This window comes from Gossypium raimondii, chromosome 2 (genome assembly GCF_025698545.1).
Source record: "Gossypium raimondii isolate GPD5lz chromosome 2, ASM2569854v1, whole genome shotgun sequence".
NCBI classification, from domain to species: Eukaryota; Viridiplantae; Streptophyta; class Magnoliopsida; order Malvales; family Malvaceae; genus Gossypium; species Gossypium raimondii.
In genome coordinates, this window is record NC_068566.1 from 47,559,089 (window position 1) to 47,576,203 (window position 17,115).

At 36.1% G+C, this 17,115-nt stretch overlaps 1 protein-coding gene across 2 annotated transcripts in view; it reads right to left on the reverse strand.

Annotated features, from left to right (window-relative positions):
- LOC105789322 (uncharacterized) overlaps positions 1-17,115 on the reverse strand; it is a 40,668-nt gene that overhangs the window by 2,445 nt on the left and 21,108 nt on the right. For both annotated transcript variants that reach the window (XM_052627724.1, XM_052627723.1), the window contains 27 exons: positions 16,468-17,106; positions 16,183-16,374; positions 13,985-14,088; positions 13,179-13,468; positions 12,995-13,079; positions 12,581-12,910; positions 12,058-12,408; positions 11,481-11,970; positions 10,910-11,073; positions 10,182-10,344; positions 9,379-9,648; positions 8,445-8,639; positions 8,285-8,327; positions 7,930-8,054; positions 7,269-7,784; positions 5,958-6,734; positions 5,785-5,858; positions 5,337-5,685; positions 5,154-5,252; positions 4,936-5,091; positions 4,476-4,657; positions 3,895-4,383; positions 3,235-3,412; positions 3,002-3,138; positions 1,750-1,876; positions 1,389-1,610; positions 957-1,316 (listed from right to left, as the gene is read on the reverse strand). In XM_052627724.1, coding sequence (XP_052483684.1) covers positions 957-1,316; positions 1,389-1,610; positions 1,750-1,876; positions 3,002-3,138; positions 3,235-3,412; positions 3,895-4,383; positions 4,476-4,657; positions 4,936-5,091; positions 5,154-5,252; positions 5,337-5,685; positions 5,785-5,858; positions 5,958-6,734; positions 7,269-7,784; positions 7,930-8,054; positions 8,285-8,327; positions 8,445-8,639; positions 9,379-9,648; positions 10,182-10,344; positions 10,910-11,073; positions 11,481-11,970; positions 12,058-12,408; positions 12,581-12,910; positions 12,995-13,079; positions 13,179-13,468; positions 13,985-14,088; positions 16,183-16,374; positions 16,468-17,106 — 7,107 coding nt within the window. The remainder of the gene's footprint in view (positions 1-956; positions 1,317-1,388; positions 1,611-1,749; positions 1,877-3,001; positions 3,139-3,234; positions 3,413-3,894; positions 4,384-4,475; positions 4,658-4,935; positions 5,092-5,153; positions 5,253-5,336; positions 5,686-5,784; positions 5,859-5,957; positions 6,735-7,268; positions 7,785-7,929; positions 8,055-8,284; positions 8,328-8,444; positions 8,640-9,378; positions 9,649-10,181; positions 10,345-10,909; positions 11,074-11,480; positions 11,971-12,057; positions 12,409-12,580; positions 12,911-12,994; positions 13,080-13,178; positions 13,469-13,984; positions 14,089-16,182; positions 16,375-16,467; positions 17,107-17,115) is intronic.

Below are 17,115 nucleotides of genomic sequence, written 5' to 3' on the forward strand. Positions count from 1 at the left end.
TGGAAACAAAGGACAAACAATCAAATTCACAAATATTTTCCAAACAGATGGATAAAGAATACATATTTCTATTTCTTTCATTTGAAGCTCTGCAAGCGTTCAATGTGTGAACAGATTGATGGGGCTTAATAAGCACACTTTTCCATTGTCAATCACATGCATATCAGAACGACTATCAACCTATATTCCATGCCAATCTCAGTGACAGTCTCATGTCTAAGGTGTCCGCATTTGCTAATCCTATTCTAGACCCACAAATAATGCTAATTCTAGGCAACAATGATCCCAATTAACAATTCCTCTACTATAAGGTGCTTCAAACTACTTCAAATACTTAGCAACGTTCTATGAGATTATATTAGGACAACATGAAACCTGACTAGAAAATTTGTCTAATATCATGAAATAATGTCGTCTTTGCAAATTTTGCAAATAATCTTTTATCTTTTATAGAATATGCTAATTTTTCATTACTTGTTGGCAAGAAAACAAAATAAATAGTTTTTTTCTGAAAACATGAAATTTCACTAGAGAAGCATATGAGAGAAAATTTTCTGTTATATAGAGTTATTCTACATCATTTAAGTTAGAAATTTTGATGCATTACATTCAGGAATTGGCTCTCTACCTATTGCCAATTGTTTAGGTTGGACTTTTAAAATGGTATAAAATCTAGGTTGTTTGCACAAGGCCTATTTGCTTTTGTTGCTACTATTTGGCCTACACATAAGAGGGAGTCTGCGGTGACTCGCTTAGGTCTATCTACCTATTACCAATTAATTTTAGGTTGGATACTTATTAGATTCTATGATCGTTGGTTTGGGTGGTCAATGCTCAACCATTTCATTCTTTCCAATAAAAGCAACAAAAAGTAAAATGATAGCTTTCTCTAAGCACAAATTCAGACACATCTCATGACAAACAATTTCCATATATCAAAAAGGCCAATTTGGTACCTGACCAGTAGCTTCTTTCTCAGAGTACTCTCTAAGTATACCATCAGCACGAATAGCTCGGGGATTTCTAATTCTCTGAAAGGTGCTTTTGTTATTCAAAACCTCCAAACACTTGGAACAACTAGCACCAATTCCATCAACTGTCAATGAGAAGAAATCTAATACCCCACTGACAGGTTGAACAAAGATTCCTAGGAAAGCACGTCCTATTCCCTGTGCAAGTCCCAGGAGACCATACTGTCTTGCATTTTCCACCGGTTTTCTCACAACCCCAACCACACCAAAAGCAACACCCTGGGCAAGAGCTTCTGCTCCTTGAATAATTCCGTCACCTACCCCAGTGATTCTCCTTGACGATATCTGATCTTAGGTTAATCTACTTCTCAAATTTTTAAACCGAAGTTATTAACAGAAACAAAAAGAAAAGCTTACCTGCTTTGAGCGCATTTGCAGAAACTGCCCATCAGTTGAAAGCTCTGCAAATCCCTTACTCAGAGAAGCCAAGGTCGAACTAGTCATACCAAGTACATCTACTGAAAATAACAAGTGAAGAGGGTTATGAATCAAATCTTGCCAAATACGGTTTACAACTGCACGAGCTATGGAACTTCTCCGCATGAATCTGTCTTTGCGCATCACCCTCCTTAGATGCACCTATAATTAAAGGCTCAAAAGTCAGTAGCCTTATTCATGTAAAAGAAATCTTCCTATAGAATGTCTGCTGACTCAATATCCTAAATGCTACTTTAATAGGCAGGAGTGCTGTCATGTTAAGTAAAAAATGTTCCCAGACCTGAATTCTAAATGCGTTTCCAACAGCAGAAAGTATAGGACTCCACACACCCAGAACTCCATGAGGTCTTTGGGCTGGTGCTGTCTCCAATGACACTTTCAACCTTACCTCTGAAATATCTATCAGGCTGAAAAGATCAGAAGAGGGAAACATAATTATTTCCTTTCAGCTTCAAAACTAATTATTTCCTTTCGGCTTCAAAACCCTAAATGATACTTTCTATTAAGTACAGTACTGATAATGAAGATGAAACCTCCAGACTTACAACAAAGAAGAAATCAAAGTCCTCTTAAAACTTCTCGTTCAAGGAAACAATCCAGTAATAATAAAACTAGCATTGAATAATATAGTCCTTCTAGCACAACCATATTTGTGAATACAATTCTAGTGGATCAAGTTAAACTAAGATGCTCTGACTCTTCAATTTTCTCGAAGCACTGTGTCAAGAATTCATAATCTAATATGAGTATGGGGATATGACCCTCCATGGATCCTCCAAATATATGAGAAAGCTAAGAAAAACTAAACATACCTCCATTGGACATATATCTATATCAGACACTCACATCGTAGTAATATAAAAGTTTAGTGGCATTCTGAAACAAAATGCTGCTTGGCTTGGATGTCTTATTAGTCAAAATGAATTTGTTTTACACCTTAGTAATGATGAGCGCATTATTATATCTCCAGCTATTTTATTGATAAAGATGTCAAGGGAATCTTCTCAAAATTCATTTAGAAAATTAAAATGGAAAGGAGGAACAAAACAACATTCACATAGTGTAGTCAAAGCCACATACTGATCCATAATAGTTTCTTTGATTCAATGCTAGAGGCTTACACGTGAGAAAAGATCACCAATATATTAAAAAAAATTCATTGGATTCTCTTCCAAAACAAAGCATGGACCAAACTAAAAACAAGAAAATATAAACTCTTAAAAATAAACTTAATAGCAAACAAAGTCAACTCATGTTGGATATACATAACTACTTTTATGCCTTAAAGTGGATAGATGCGTAGTAGCATTTATGTGATGTGCAGATGCTTTTGCACTTGGATGCACAATCCAGGAACACAAAAACAGATTGAAACTGAATCATGAAAATATTAAAAAACTAGCAATAAAATTTTACTATTTTCCTGGTAATGAACAGGGAATAGCTATATAAGTAAATTCTACCAAGACATCACCTAGCCAACATCAATATTACAAGTTTCTAGCTGTAAAGAGGTGGAAAACTAGTCTTACTCAACACGTATCTCTGGGTCAACTTGAGTGACATTGGAACTTTGAGGAATTTGCTCTAGATGAAGATTGTTATAGAGATCAACCAATGCCCAAATGATAGGTTCATGAATATTAAGCCTCCAACACTTGTCGGTCACCTATCATGTGAACAGAGATCTTAGAGATCAATTATACTATTGTCTAAAAAAGCATAGTAAAGCCAACTGCTATGCATAAAGTAGACAGAACATTACCCGTATATACACATACGGATACACCTGGATGCCATCAGTGGTAGCATTTTGCATTGTAATAGTCATCTTAAATACAGGATGACGAATATCGCTCATCTTCTCAGGTGCCAATAGCACTGGCATTAATGTTAGAGGAAGCTGGTTGTCCATCTGCAAATAGCCCAGTATGAGCTTGAACCTGGCAGAATCGGTAGAATCAGCTTATTCATCAGAAGAACCAACAAAGATAACTGATAGAAAATGGATGTTCAATACCCAAGACCTAGCAGCCATTTGAAAAATATTATTTTGAATGAAGTCGGAAATGGAAAAAGCCAAGTCTAAGGAAGGGGTTTTAGTTCAAGTCATGTCATCTTGTTTGCAGGCCACTACTATTCATAAAACGAAGTACATGTACATAAAAAGACACTTGAAGGAAGAAAACAATGGGTCCAACTAAAATGTCAGACAAAAATTAACTCATGTCATTAGTGTAGAAAAGCACAATAAATGTGTTTTACTCAAACTTTTATCTTCCAATAGGTAGCAGGACATACTGTAAAACATGTGTGTCATCAAGCATTATACAATGGCCAAGAGCAAGAAACTGCTAATCAGCTGAAAACGAGGACATCATGCCAATTCTTTAAAAAGTTATATCTATGAAATAGAAGCTCTTACCTGCTGGTGGTTCCACCATCATAGCCAGTAGAATATGATACAAAGACTCTGTCCAGGTATAGATAAAAGAGTTCTTTTGGCATGTGGTCCACAACAGACACCCCAACAACTCCCAATTCAATGATGATTTCTACAGGCGTGATGTCCATCTGTGGCTTTCCAGCAGCCAACAGAGACATATCTTCATGCGAGCTTTTCCAAGTCCAATCATCGGTGAACCTAACAATTTTGATATTTCCTATTTTGGAAACATGCAAGTGCATTCCAAGTTCTCCTTCGTCTGCAGAAAATTGCCCAGCCCTTTCCAAATTGACTTTCCAAACTCGGTTGTTGCCATCTCCATCAATTTTAGCATCAATGGACTTTTGTCCATAGGGATTTTCCCAAGAAAATATTGTAGTTGAAAGAGCTTCTAAAGTAGTCCATGCATACTCACCAAATCCAGATTGGCGAATGCATATTGTTTTGTCGAAGGTTCTATTCTCAATTCTGTTCATTTATGCTTTGATAGGTCAATCAAAACCATCATGTCATGCATCACACACTATTATTTAATATCTAGAAAGCAATGACTAACTTACCTAACTGGACCTTTGGTTGATCCAACGCGGAATACTACTATAAATCGCGATCCTTCTTCATAGCCCCGAATTTCTACTTGCAAAAAGGTCCTTAAAGAATCATGCCGCCTCAAAACCAATGAGATGGTATCCTCTTTCACTATTTGAACAGGAAATGACCATTCTGTATCTTCTAGTCGTACCTAGAAATTTCAAATAGATCAACTTAATAAGAGAAGAAATGAATTGGATGCTCATGGCATTTTTTGTATTAAAAATACATAGTTTGCTGCAAGAATTGAAGTGCAAAACAGTAGACCTTTTTTGAAAATCAGAAGGCAAAACAAAAGTACAATTCAATCTAGAAATCCAGTACAAGCAAAGATGAAATGAGAAGGGTATAAGTTATGCCATAATCTCACTGCAAGATTTATGGATTAGTGTAAAAACAAGGATAAAAGGTTCTATTAAATTGACTGACCTGAAGTTTATCTATCCCATCATTCTCACAATGTAAGAAGGACATTCTTGAATCAGAAGTACGAAGAACTTTAGGCTCATCTTCACTGCTTAACTTAATGTATATGTCCCGACCGAGTCTGTTTGTAAAGGTCATGTATGGCCGGACAGTAACCACCTACAAAGTATTGAAATGATTATGTTGTTTGTAATGCAAAGACTTGATTTATTAAAATCTACCTTTGTAGGAACAGATTGATAGGGGCAGGGCTTTGCAGAAACAAAAAGGCGGATACATTTGCCATCAGCATTATAAGCATAAATATCCAAAGATCCATCCTGTTGGCCGGGAAAAAAGAAAGTACTTCACAAACAAAATTATTGTGCGAGATGGCTTCTAATTACAATTGACATTTGATTTACCATGTCACCAAGGGGATAAAGATCTTTAATAGGTCCGAAGTGCTCCTTGCTAGACTCAGTAATTGCTACAGAAAGGCCAAGCAAATTAAAGTTCACAGCTGAGGCAATTGTATGACCAGCGTACATTTCCTCATCAGTTATTTCCTCAATGATTTCTTCAGTTTTCTTTTTAGAATAACGAGGAAATCTGATCTTGCTTGTGCGTTTTTTCTCTCCCACATTAACAAGCCTGTACGTAAGTGGTGGACATCTGGAAACTGAAAACCAATAAGGAGCATAGACTTTGATTTTTTTTGACATCATTTTTTGTTCTTTGTCATAATCTTGTTCAATAATGAGTTGAACAATCCTGCAATACCAAAAATATCAAAGGTATCAGAACAGAGAGGACTTTTTTAACATATTCAAGAGACTTGAATATTTTAAGGCAATGCAATCTGCAATAAACCTTCCAGAGATTGAACTTCTTAGGCTTATTGTTTTGGATGGAATGCCATGAGGATGTGAGATCAGAACAGCTTCCTGTAAATCAGTGAAAGTAAAAACAAATAGACTATTAAATATGACAGAAAAGACAGATTTGACATTAAAAAGAAATATAATTTGCCTTAAAAATCTCACATGTAATGGCAACCATCCCCTCTGAGGAAGTAGTGAGAAGAATAAAGGATTACATATATTGGCATTGTATATATTCACAGTTCTTCCAGGGCGAGATATTCCTCGGGAGCAGGGAATGAAATGACCACTTGCTGGCATCTCAAGGATAGAATATTCAGCTGTAAGAGGAAGATAGTTGGTGATAGATAATGGGGATTTGACCAGAATACTCCAATCAAGGATAGGATCAGAGTGAATGTCTTTTGAAATCTCAGTTGCTTGTATGTCTAAACAAAACCAAATTTTACGTGAAGAATTATTTGAAGATGTCTCACTTAGCAGGGTGCAACAAAGCAATTCCTCAGACTCAGTGAGAGCTGATACATATATCTCAGAAGTTTCAGTAGATTTTCCAGAAACTTCTAGTTGACCAGGCTTTCTAACTACAGAACTCCAGGAATACTTATCAGGACCATCAAAATGTGAAGGTCGCAACTGAAACACAAATGGTGCAGACTGAGTTAAGGCTGATAAGGGAAGGGGCACTGTATCATCAGGTTTCAACTGGCCGACAAATATATCATTCTTTGCATTAGGTGATGTTTGTTTCATATTCCTAATCCATTTTCTTCGTCTCACAGAATTCGAAGATATTAGGGAATCATCTGACTCAGGCCATTTTAGGCTTTCTACATTTGGAGCATAAACCCATCCACCATTGGTATTAGCAGAAGAAGTATCCAAATGCCAATCATCTACCCACTCCCAACCTGAAGGTAACTCAAGTCCAGAAGTAGCCTGCATTTTTTGGGAGGAATTAAAAACCAATTTAGAGTTTAGACATCCCAACTGAGATTTTAAATCTCTAACAAATATTAGTCTTTTTTATCTTCTCCAACAATACCAAAACCAATTGGTTCCTGATCTTAGAGGATTTCAACCAGTTTTTGAAGTTCCAAAACACATTTTCAAGGTCATAAACGGGATCAGGCTTAAAAACATGTAAATTTGGCATGTTCAAGGAATTAAAAAGACAAAACAAAAATAACTAAAACATAGATGGAGAATGCCTGGAGTGACACAAAGAGACAATGTGTTCCAAGGTATTAGCAGTGTAACTGTAGAAGAAGTTGAGGCAACAGATGAAGAAGACATAATGCCTATTATTCAAAATACTACCATATGATTGGATGTTTCATAAACAAAATCTTCATGTTGGAACAATAAGCACTTTAATGTGCGAAATAGAGAAGGCAGAAAAGAGAACTAGTTATGCTGCAAAATGTCTTACAGCTACTTAGAGCTAATAACTGGTTTAATATTAATGCTTACCTGCTGGGAGCCTCCAGCATAAGTTTGATCTTGATTCAATTGAGCATTGGAACCAATCCATCCAGTATTTGGATCATATATTTCAGTTTCAAAGAACTCATCTGTCTGAATTCTGTTACCATCATGTTGCATACCTTCAGGCATGCTTAAATCAGTAGGCCGTTCCATCATTTCACTCGAAGCCTTGGATACAAGATATAAATCAAGTACAAAATCTGTGTTGTTATGTACAGAGACCAGAGACCTAATATTTACATATCTGTTGCCATCCTTTACAGTAACTTGACTAGCCACAACATAATTGCCTAAACGCCAACAAGCACTCGGTGCCGCATAGTTCAGCCGCACTGTAGTCCAAGGGCCCTCCATGCTAGGACTTATCTGAATGAATCTCGATTTTCTGCCACCAACAAAGTATTCATTTGTTTCATCAGTATTAGATTTTGGAGACAAAATTACAGCACATTTTAGTTTCCCACTTGACTTCTTCCCCCTCCTATCTGCTTGAGCGGTATTCTGCAAGAAACAATCCGCTTAAGTTCCAGAGCTCTGAAGAATGCTTTAAAATAATTCCACTTGAAGCCTTGTATTAGTGTTTTCATGTCCAAACCCTATGAAAAATATCATTTCCATGAGTTATAAGTAAAATTATCACATTTACCATAGATGCTGACAAGGATAAGTCCATCCACATTGAGCTATTGGTCTGATTGTACTGAGGGGAATCATCTGGGATGTACATGGCTATATGATTCAAGGGTGCAGAAAAGAATCCGATAGCCTCACCTGTTAAAGATACAGTGGATTCAGTAAAGCAGGCATAAACTAGGAGATCATCTTCTCTCTAGAGTTAATGCCATTGTGAATAGATGTGGTAATTAAGGTATAACAACATCACAGAAATCCTAAATGGCAATGTCAAGGTTCTTGATTAATGAATTGGAATATTATATTTAATATGCGTAAGGTACGTTTTTTATTAGCACAATACCTATACTGGCACGTATATCTATTACCTTTTCCTACATCAGAAACAATTAGCTCCACAATGTATGTGTCCTGGGAGAATTAAGCATTATAAGAATATTAGGAATATGCCAGAAAAAAAAAGAAGAGAAAAAAATTATAGAGTAACACAGGGTTCATTGAAGAAATACTAATATCATTCTTACGTACTGGAGAGTCAACTTTGAAGAAAAATATTTCACTCCAGTCAACAAATTCAGTATCAGAAGACAAGTAACTTGAGATGCGCCCGCATGTACGTGCACTTTGTTGACGAATCAGTGATTCACTTGGAAGGCTTTGATCAGGAGAAAGGCGAACAGCCACAGTATAATGATGAGAAGTCAACCCTTCAACTCTGGGTAACTAAATTACAAAAGCATGCCAGACCATGCAAATGAACAAATTATTTGTCACAATATAACTAATAAGAGTAGAAAATTGTAAGATAAATGAGTGAACTTAAAACCATTTCACACACTATCTCCATTTCCTTTCCCGCTGTCCTTCCAAAAAAACTAGGACAGCCATCAAGTTCAATAACTGATTTCAAAGAGAATTTACACAGCATACATTTTAGCTGTCTGTGTATGTGTGTGCATGTGTGTTTCCAGCATTTCTAAATCAGACAAAATCCTAAAAGTAACAAAATAATATTGGACCACAAAAAGATGTCAAGAGTTAGAATTAAATGCAAAAAATACACTGATGACCATAACAAAACATTTTCTCACCAAATTTACAGACAGCAATGACACCCCAAAACCTAGAACTTAAGTAAAACAAATTTAAAAGGGAAAAGTCTTTATCCCGTATAGCTTTAAAATCAGTTCCAAAACAACTATGTCTGTCTATTTTCTTGAGGTATTATTTTAATATTGTTTATCTATGTCAAAAGAAGCCGTGAGATTGTAAAAGCTCTCAACAAGGGTAACTACAACAATAGGAAAAGGAAAATTTTGCTTAAAAGACACAAATTTATCTATGTCTAAACATTTTTCCTTTTTGACAACTAAACTCAAAAAGCAATCACAGAGCTTGTAATAAAGGATGAAGAAAGTGATTTTCTCCATCAATAGAGTGAGAGAGAAGATCAAGACTGTACCGTTGCATCAGCTATAATGATTGTCACCATTGTTCTAATTTTCCTGCACAGCTTTCCATTCAAATGAGAGTCCAACATATTTTTTGAAACAGGAACTTTTATAGGCTTCATATCCCCAGATGGCATTCTAATAACATCCGCAAGCCGTCTCATCTCAGTGGCTCGAATAAAAATGTCCTGCCCAAGTTTATTTTGCGGGATGATGTAGTAACTTCTCTTGTGGTGGACATCAATGACAGATCTTGTAGCAGAGGTTGGAAAAAATGCTTCCTAAGTAATGTAAAGAAGAAGTTCAGATATTTTCAACACTAAAATCAATATGTTAAGCATTGAATCTAAAACCATTTAGCAACAAGTGGAGAGATTCAATTTTGATAATACACCACAAAAACCCTATAATTAACATATGTGTGGTAAGACCATTTAACATTCCCCACCCCCCAACCCCTCACGTGTAGTTCACAACATTTGGACAACCTTTCATGGGGTTAGACAGGACAAACAACATAACAAAACCTGGGTTCTGATGCCATGTTAAGCATCTAGCAGAAAATTGTTTGGCACTAAGTGGAGAGCCCCAACTTTAATATAAGATCAAAAACCCAATACTCAACAAATGTGGCATAAGACCACGAATATAATTTAAAAGGAACTTTTTCAAAAAAGAAAAGTGAGGTGAAGTGAAGTGAAGTGAAGAAGATAAAAACATAAGAAAAAAGACCGTTCATATCAAGACCATAAACATATCATTCACTGATAAATAGAGTATTACCAAAATTTATCAAGCAATTGCAAACAATTACCGGTCTTTTATGATATTGATGAATATCACTAAGATTATTCCAGCTTGCATAAGCTTGAATAATCATATTAGCATTAGACACTGAGATATTCAAGTTGAGATCCTTTGTGGAGGTGAAACGTAACTGAGATGCTGCACCAGGGGCATTGGGATCATACTGATACCTGAAAGTTACCGTAGATTAGGCCAGAGGAGTTAATGCAAAACACTAAGAAGAGGTTCACAAGAAATAGTAAACAACAGATGCAAGTTAAGATAGAGCCAAAAGAAACTAAGAATCATTTATCAGATAACTACACAGCTTGATAAAGATATAATTTCCCCAAAAACAAAAAACTTCAACAAGTTCATTTCTATTTTCTAGCAGCTATTAGTTGAATTTCACACTTTCGACCTTCAAACTTAGTTTACTCCAAAATGAGATATCAATTTCCAAGTATTAGTTCTTTTCGATCTACAACATAGAAGTTCTATGCAGTGGAATATATTATCACTAATCAATTAGCATCAAGAAACCAGCATTCAAAACCAAGCTTAAGCAAACATTAAAATGAAAAAAAATTAATCAAAATAAATTATTTAAGCATCAGTTTTTCTTAACTTGAATCAAAGTAATATTAGTTGTGTGTTATTCACGACTACTCTTTTTTTGTCAAATGAATAAACATACAGAACAGACGGAGTCCATCCAAATATTTACATCTAATAGATGGATCACAAGATAATTACCTTAAAACCGCATCCACCGGCTCAACAATCGGCTCCCAGGATTCATATTTATCATTATATGATCTGGCAGCCAAAGAGAAGCTAACAATAGAATTTGAATAGTCCCGTCTTCCATGTAAACTGAATGCTATTCCACTCAATGATATATTAAACAATGGAACCATCTGCAACATGGTAAGCATAAAACCATTGAATCAACCAAAAGCATATTTAGCACAGTATTAGTGTGGTTAGTTGTAAAAGTAAGTCCAATTAATCCTGAGATCATTTTTCAAATTGAAAACTGGAGCATTAGGCTAGAGTATTTCAGAACTAAAAATAGAAAGAATAACCATAAATCATTGCAATCAATGATAGCTTCTAAATCTTAAAAGCAAAGCATGCAGTTTTATCTTTCGATAATGACTGAACCATAACTGGTAATGGCTAGACAAAAAAGACTCTCTGAACTAAACGTATTTCTAATCATCCATAATAAGAACACACTGTAATTCTTCATATACTTTCAATAGAAAAATATAACTATGATATGCCCAAGGACCATAAAGGAACTGCGGAATAAAATACACACCAGACCACAATAGTCATCAAAAACGGCTACAGAAAAGGTCCCTATTTCTGCATCAATGACAGTATCATCTGAAGCACTGTGTAAATCTGGATCTACCAGCTTTAAAGCAAACCTTCTTGGAGGTTTTCTGAACCCACCACGGACAACAAAAGTCCCCAAATCATTAGCAACAACCCAAATGCTAAATGGTTCTGTACAAAACTTCGCATCTGATGTGTCCCAAACACTTTCTTCCAAAAACTGATCTCCACTTACCATATCACTCCGCATGCATCTTAATGTGCAAAAATCTTGTCGCTTTGGTGGGCCCTTACATGCAATACAACCCACAGAAACATAACCTGGAGGAGCTTGAGGCAACCAAAAAGAAATATTCTCCATTCCTCTCTGTTTCTTAATCTGTCCAACACGCTGGAATCCTACAGGAGCTTTGAAAAGCTCATCATCTCCAGTGTCATGAAGAACAGTGCATGTATTTGGAGGCTCATACCTGACACTCAGAAAATTAACAATATCAACTTTTATTGAATTAAATCAAGATATATCAAAAAGAAATCCAGTCTTAAGTGTCACGTACCCTTGAACAGCAATATCACCAAAATACACCATTCCTAGGGGGACCACTGGACGCCATATGGATAGTTGCTTCCTAGAGCTCGAACCTCTGTTCCACCAAACCAACCTAAAACTAGCAACAGCTTCAAAACGCCGACCAGAATTTACAACCTTCGAACTTTCTGACCGTTGATTGTTGACACGACCATTTGGAAAAGTTTGGGTGTCTGAAACTCTAGATGTTTTTGGATAGACTTCAGGAGACCTAATAATTACATGACGTAATTCGTATGCCGTCGCTAACAACCTCAAAGTTGTTGGTTCTGCTGGCAAGAAGGTCCCAAGAGAATTATCCACACGCCAAAATGCTAGACTGGATGGATATCCGCAATTTGCACAGAGTATTTGGGAAATAAAGAATGTCATTAGAAAACTTAGTTACCACAATAGCATTAAAAATCCATGAAGCAAACAGAATATGTGCCAACAAATATACACAGACAACTGAAATCACAATAAAGATGGAGCATTATAATTAAACATACTGATTGGTGTCACTGATGGTAATGCAGTCCCTGAGTGAACAAGGAGAAACAAAAGAAGCCAAGATGCAGAAAGTAGAAGATAATGATGGTTGCAATTTCCCAGGGGATACCACACAACCTAATGCGACGTAGCCTTCAGGAGCTTCAGGGAACCAAACAGAACAGCTGCTTTCTTCCTCGTCTTTTGACAATGTATTGGATGTAATTTCACCTTCATCGGAGATGCCTCCAGAACCTAAAGGTGGCCAAATTCGTTTAAAAGATACAGGTCTCTTGACTCGCAAATAGTTGATGTTTACAGCAAGAACACCTTTTGTAGGTGGTTTGTCCCTGCCAAGTGAAGACCACCAACATCAAAGTACTGAAAGAAGTAGAATAACTTTCAAACAAAGACAAAGGAAAGAGTCCACTAACAATGGTGTCAGATAGTCACCAAGAACTGCAAAACCAACCGGAGCACGAGCTCTCCAAAAGGCATATATCTGGTCAGTCTTGGGATCTGTAAAGCATGCTAAGGCTATAAGTAAACCATGTAAAACTTCTAACAAATCAATTTCCTCCAACACTGGATTAAAAGAGAAAAAGACTTAAAGCATACATTTAATTGTTCCAACTTTGTCAAACTGAGAACAATGAACTGTCATTTCCTTTGATGTTGTACTTAGAAAGGCCAAAATATCTTCTTCAACTGCTAAAAACAGTCTCAGGATGCTAAATGAAAAATTCATGAATATGTTTGAAACCGATAAATGCATATTTTTCTTTCCAGAAGCATTCGAATACTTAATGGAGGTGTCAAAAGGCTCCAAAATTCTGATCCCATTACTCTCCATTGTCAGGCCAAGGGCATTTGCAGTCATCTCCATGGTATCACCTTTCGTAACTAGCCTGCAGAAACATGCCAGTATCAGAACATCAATTGTCATATTGTCAAGTGTTCATTTAACACATTGCCTCCTTCCTGTACAGAGGTTGCAGGGCTGTTTATGGCTCCAGCTTTACTTTCTGATATTCAAGGAAACAACAAATTCTAAGTATAAATCTGACCACTTAAAAGTGCTTAGAGGCTAACAATAATGATTTTGCTCATGAAAGCATCCTGCTGCAATATTTATACAACCAAACACAGAATATATGATGCTATTAGTTTGGATTATCTTCTGAGAATGAAGGTGTTCAATGTAACTTAGTTGAAAATGGTATTTAACATAAACCGCTTGAAAACAGTATCAAATAAGAACACTGATTATACACTGAATTTCATAAGTATAAACAAATCTATGAATAGTATGGAAAAATAGCCCCTACTGAGAAGAAAGAAATGCAACCAAGATCATAAGAATTCCATATTCATATCCGGAATTGTAATTGATGATGAAAAAAAAAACTAAAAAAGGAACCAACCTTCCAAATGCATCCAATTGACCATGCAAAAGTTTGTTCGATAAGACTGGAGATTCCCCTACATCTTTTGATGCATTATAAAAGGTCAGTTCGGGACCAATTGCCTGCAAAAAGACAATGGAAATGCCAACACAAGTAACGGATATAGGACATTGTTTAAATCAATGATTGCAGATAATATTTACACCATATTTAAAAGAAATGTCAATTCAAGTACAATGACATAGTATCACTTCAATGGAAGTCTTGACATCACTACCTAGAGAATACAAACATCAAATTTACATCTGGTGTACTACAAAGATTCATACCAATAACATAATCAGTCAGAATAAAATAAGCATGAAGAAAGTACATTATCAAAGGTACATACACATGTATAGGTTTTCTCCATTCCATTTTTCAATTTCAGAAACTCAAAAGAAAAGAGCTAATGAGGAAAAAAATAGTAAGTTGATGTGCATCAACAACTTTAAATTTCTAAAATAAAAAGATTACCTTAGACATTGACTTTGGATATAATAGGCTGAAATTTAGGTTCTATGAAATCCATTTTTCTTCAATTTCTAGTTATCCAGCCATTACTACTGTCAAACTTCAAGGCAGTGATAATTATATTTCTTGGTCTGCATTGGTTGAACTATGGTTTATGAGCCAAAGGTATAAAGACCATCTAGAGACTAAACTTCTTCAAGTCTACTCTCGACGCTCTGCTAATAATCATTCTTCTACATTACCGCCTTCTAATACAGGTCAGGTAGATGCTCCAAGTGACTCACCTTCTACACTACCATCTTCTCCGTCTCCAATCATGTCACCAGAACTCACTCCACCTATAGCTCTTCGAAAAGGTACTCATTCTTCTGGTAATCCTCATCCTATTTACAATTTTTTGAGTTATCACCTTCCTATTATGCCTTCACCTCGTCATTATCCAATGTATCTATTCCTAATACTGTTAGTGCAGGAAAGGCTGATAGAAGATCTAGCTCAAGATACTGTGTTTTCTTTGGAGGGAATCCAATATCATGGAAAAGTAAAAACCAGGAAGTTGTAGCAAGGTCAAGTGCAGAAACAGAGTATCGAGCCATGGCCTTAGTCACTTGCAAACTTATCTGGTTAAAACAACTTCAGGAATTAAGGTGTGAGATTGACAGTCCAATGCAGCTGATATGTGATAATCAAGCCTTACATATTGCAACAAATTTGGTGTTCCATGAGAGGATGAAACACATAGAGATTGATTGTCACTTTGTTAGACAGAAGATTGAGGCGAAGTGTATTGCAACTAGATTCGTTAATTCTAACGATCAGCTAGCAGATATCCTCACTAAAGCTCTTAGGAAATCTCGGATTGGATATATATGTAACAAGCTAGGAGCATATGATTTATACGCTCCAGCTTGAGGGAGAGTGTTAAGATTTGTATAAACCTTAGACGTTGATTTAGGATTATAATAGGCTGAAATTTAGGTAATTAGAAGATTACCTTTCCTTTTTATGTATAGTCTCACTTGTATATATTTCCTTGAGGTTTGAGGGTAATGTATGCAATTCATTCTGATATTCATTCTTTTCTCTCCTCCTTTTCTTCCTCTCTTTCTCTCCATGGCAGCAGCCACTCTTTCTCTTCTCTTTCTTTCTTCTCAAAATTAACAAGTACTGTAGCAAATTATACTGTACCAAATACATATTACTTACCAATTTTATAATAATAAAAAAGTTATACTGAACCCATTACTAATCTATACATATTTAAAGCACAAGGGCTCAAGCAAGAAAACTTGCAGTTTTGGCACATTTTGAAACTTTGGTAGACAAACATCCAGATTTATGTCAAGACTTGTATCTCATATTATATCTACCACCCACATCTTTTTGGTAAAAAGGGAGACCGTTTTCGCTCAAACCTAGGATCTCTATCCAAACCCCAATCTATCCTTGTTCCTTGAGAAAAACACAAGTGGCTTTTTTACCACCCGACTTTTCTATCTGGAATGTCCTTTATATTGCTGTCCTACTTGTAATAATCCTTTCTAGTACATATCTACTCAGTTTCCCAGCAAACTACTGACTAGTGCATGCCTCAAAAACTTAATAACTTAAGAGGACAAACAATAATAAACCCTGAGGAGAGTAGAAAAAAGTATATAAATATATAGATAGATCAGAAAATAAAAACAAAGAAACCAACAAACCTGAAACTCGACGATAAACTCTGCAGATCTATCAACCATAGCATTTTGCGGTGCCATATCATTAGCAATTTCCCTTGAAGCATCTGCTTGCTGACTTTCTTGTCCTCCCTCCAAGTAGACCAGATCATCCTTTGAAGCAGAGTAACAACTGTTGGTTCCCAGTGAAATACATGAATCTATATATTGCCCATTCTGCACCAAAATAATAGCAGCTATGAATGGTGCCCATTCTTGGTAAAGATGTTGGTTTATTAGATCAAGAAAAAATTTGGATAAAAATCATACCTTGATAATAACATTCTTGAACTGCAACTTTTTCCCATTCCCAACATATATCATAGCCTCGTTACTAGGTGCAGAAAGATCAAATCCTTCTCTATCTTTCAAATGCAATATTCCACCATTACCATCATAAATAAAATTATCATACTTTTCATCGTCAGCAATTAAAGGTTTCAGAGGTGACAGTGAGAACTGAGCAGATGGTTGAGTGAATGTTGACTTATCCAGAATAATTGCATCTAACATACGTAAGGACTTCTTATCTTCTTCATTTGACAGCATACTGCCAACTGTGGGAACAAAGAACTCAACAACTGCCAGCAAAAAATCAAGTGCTACAAGCAATTGTGGCCTCTGGACACAAACAGATAAGGATGTTGAGAATTGACCAAATTTTGCATCAAGAAGAAGCATCGTTGGAAATGGTTTGATATTATTCTCTTTCGTAACATTTGCATTAGATATGAGCTGGCCCATGGTATCATCAACAGAAACCAGAGGATTCTTTGGCATCCCTATTGCCAACCTGAACTCTTCTTCAGTTCCCATGCGGTCATCAATCACAGAAAAACTCTTAAGACTTGCTGAGAGAAAACCTTCACCTAATGTATTAGACTTGTAAAGAAGCCATGCACCACTTGCCTGCATAGC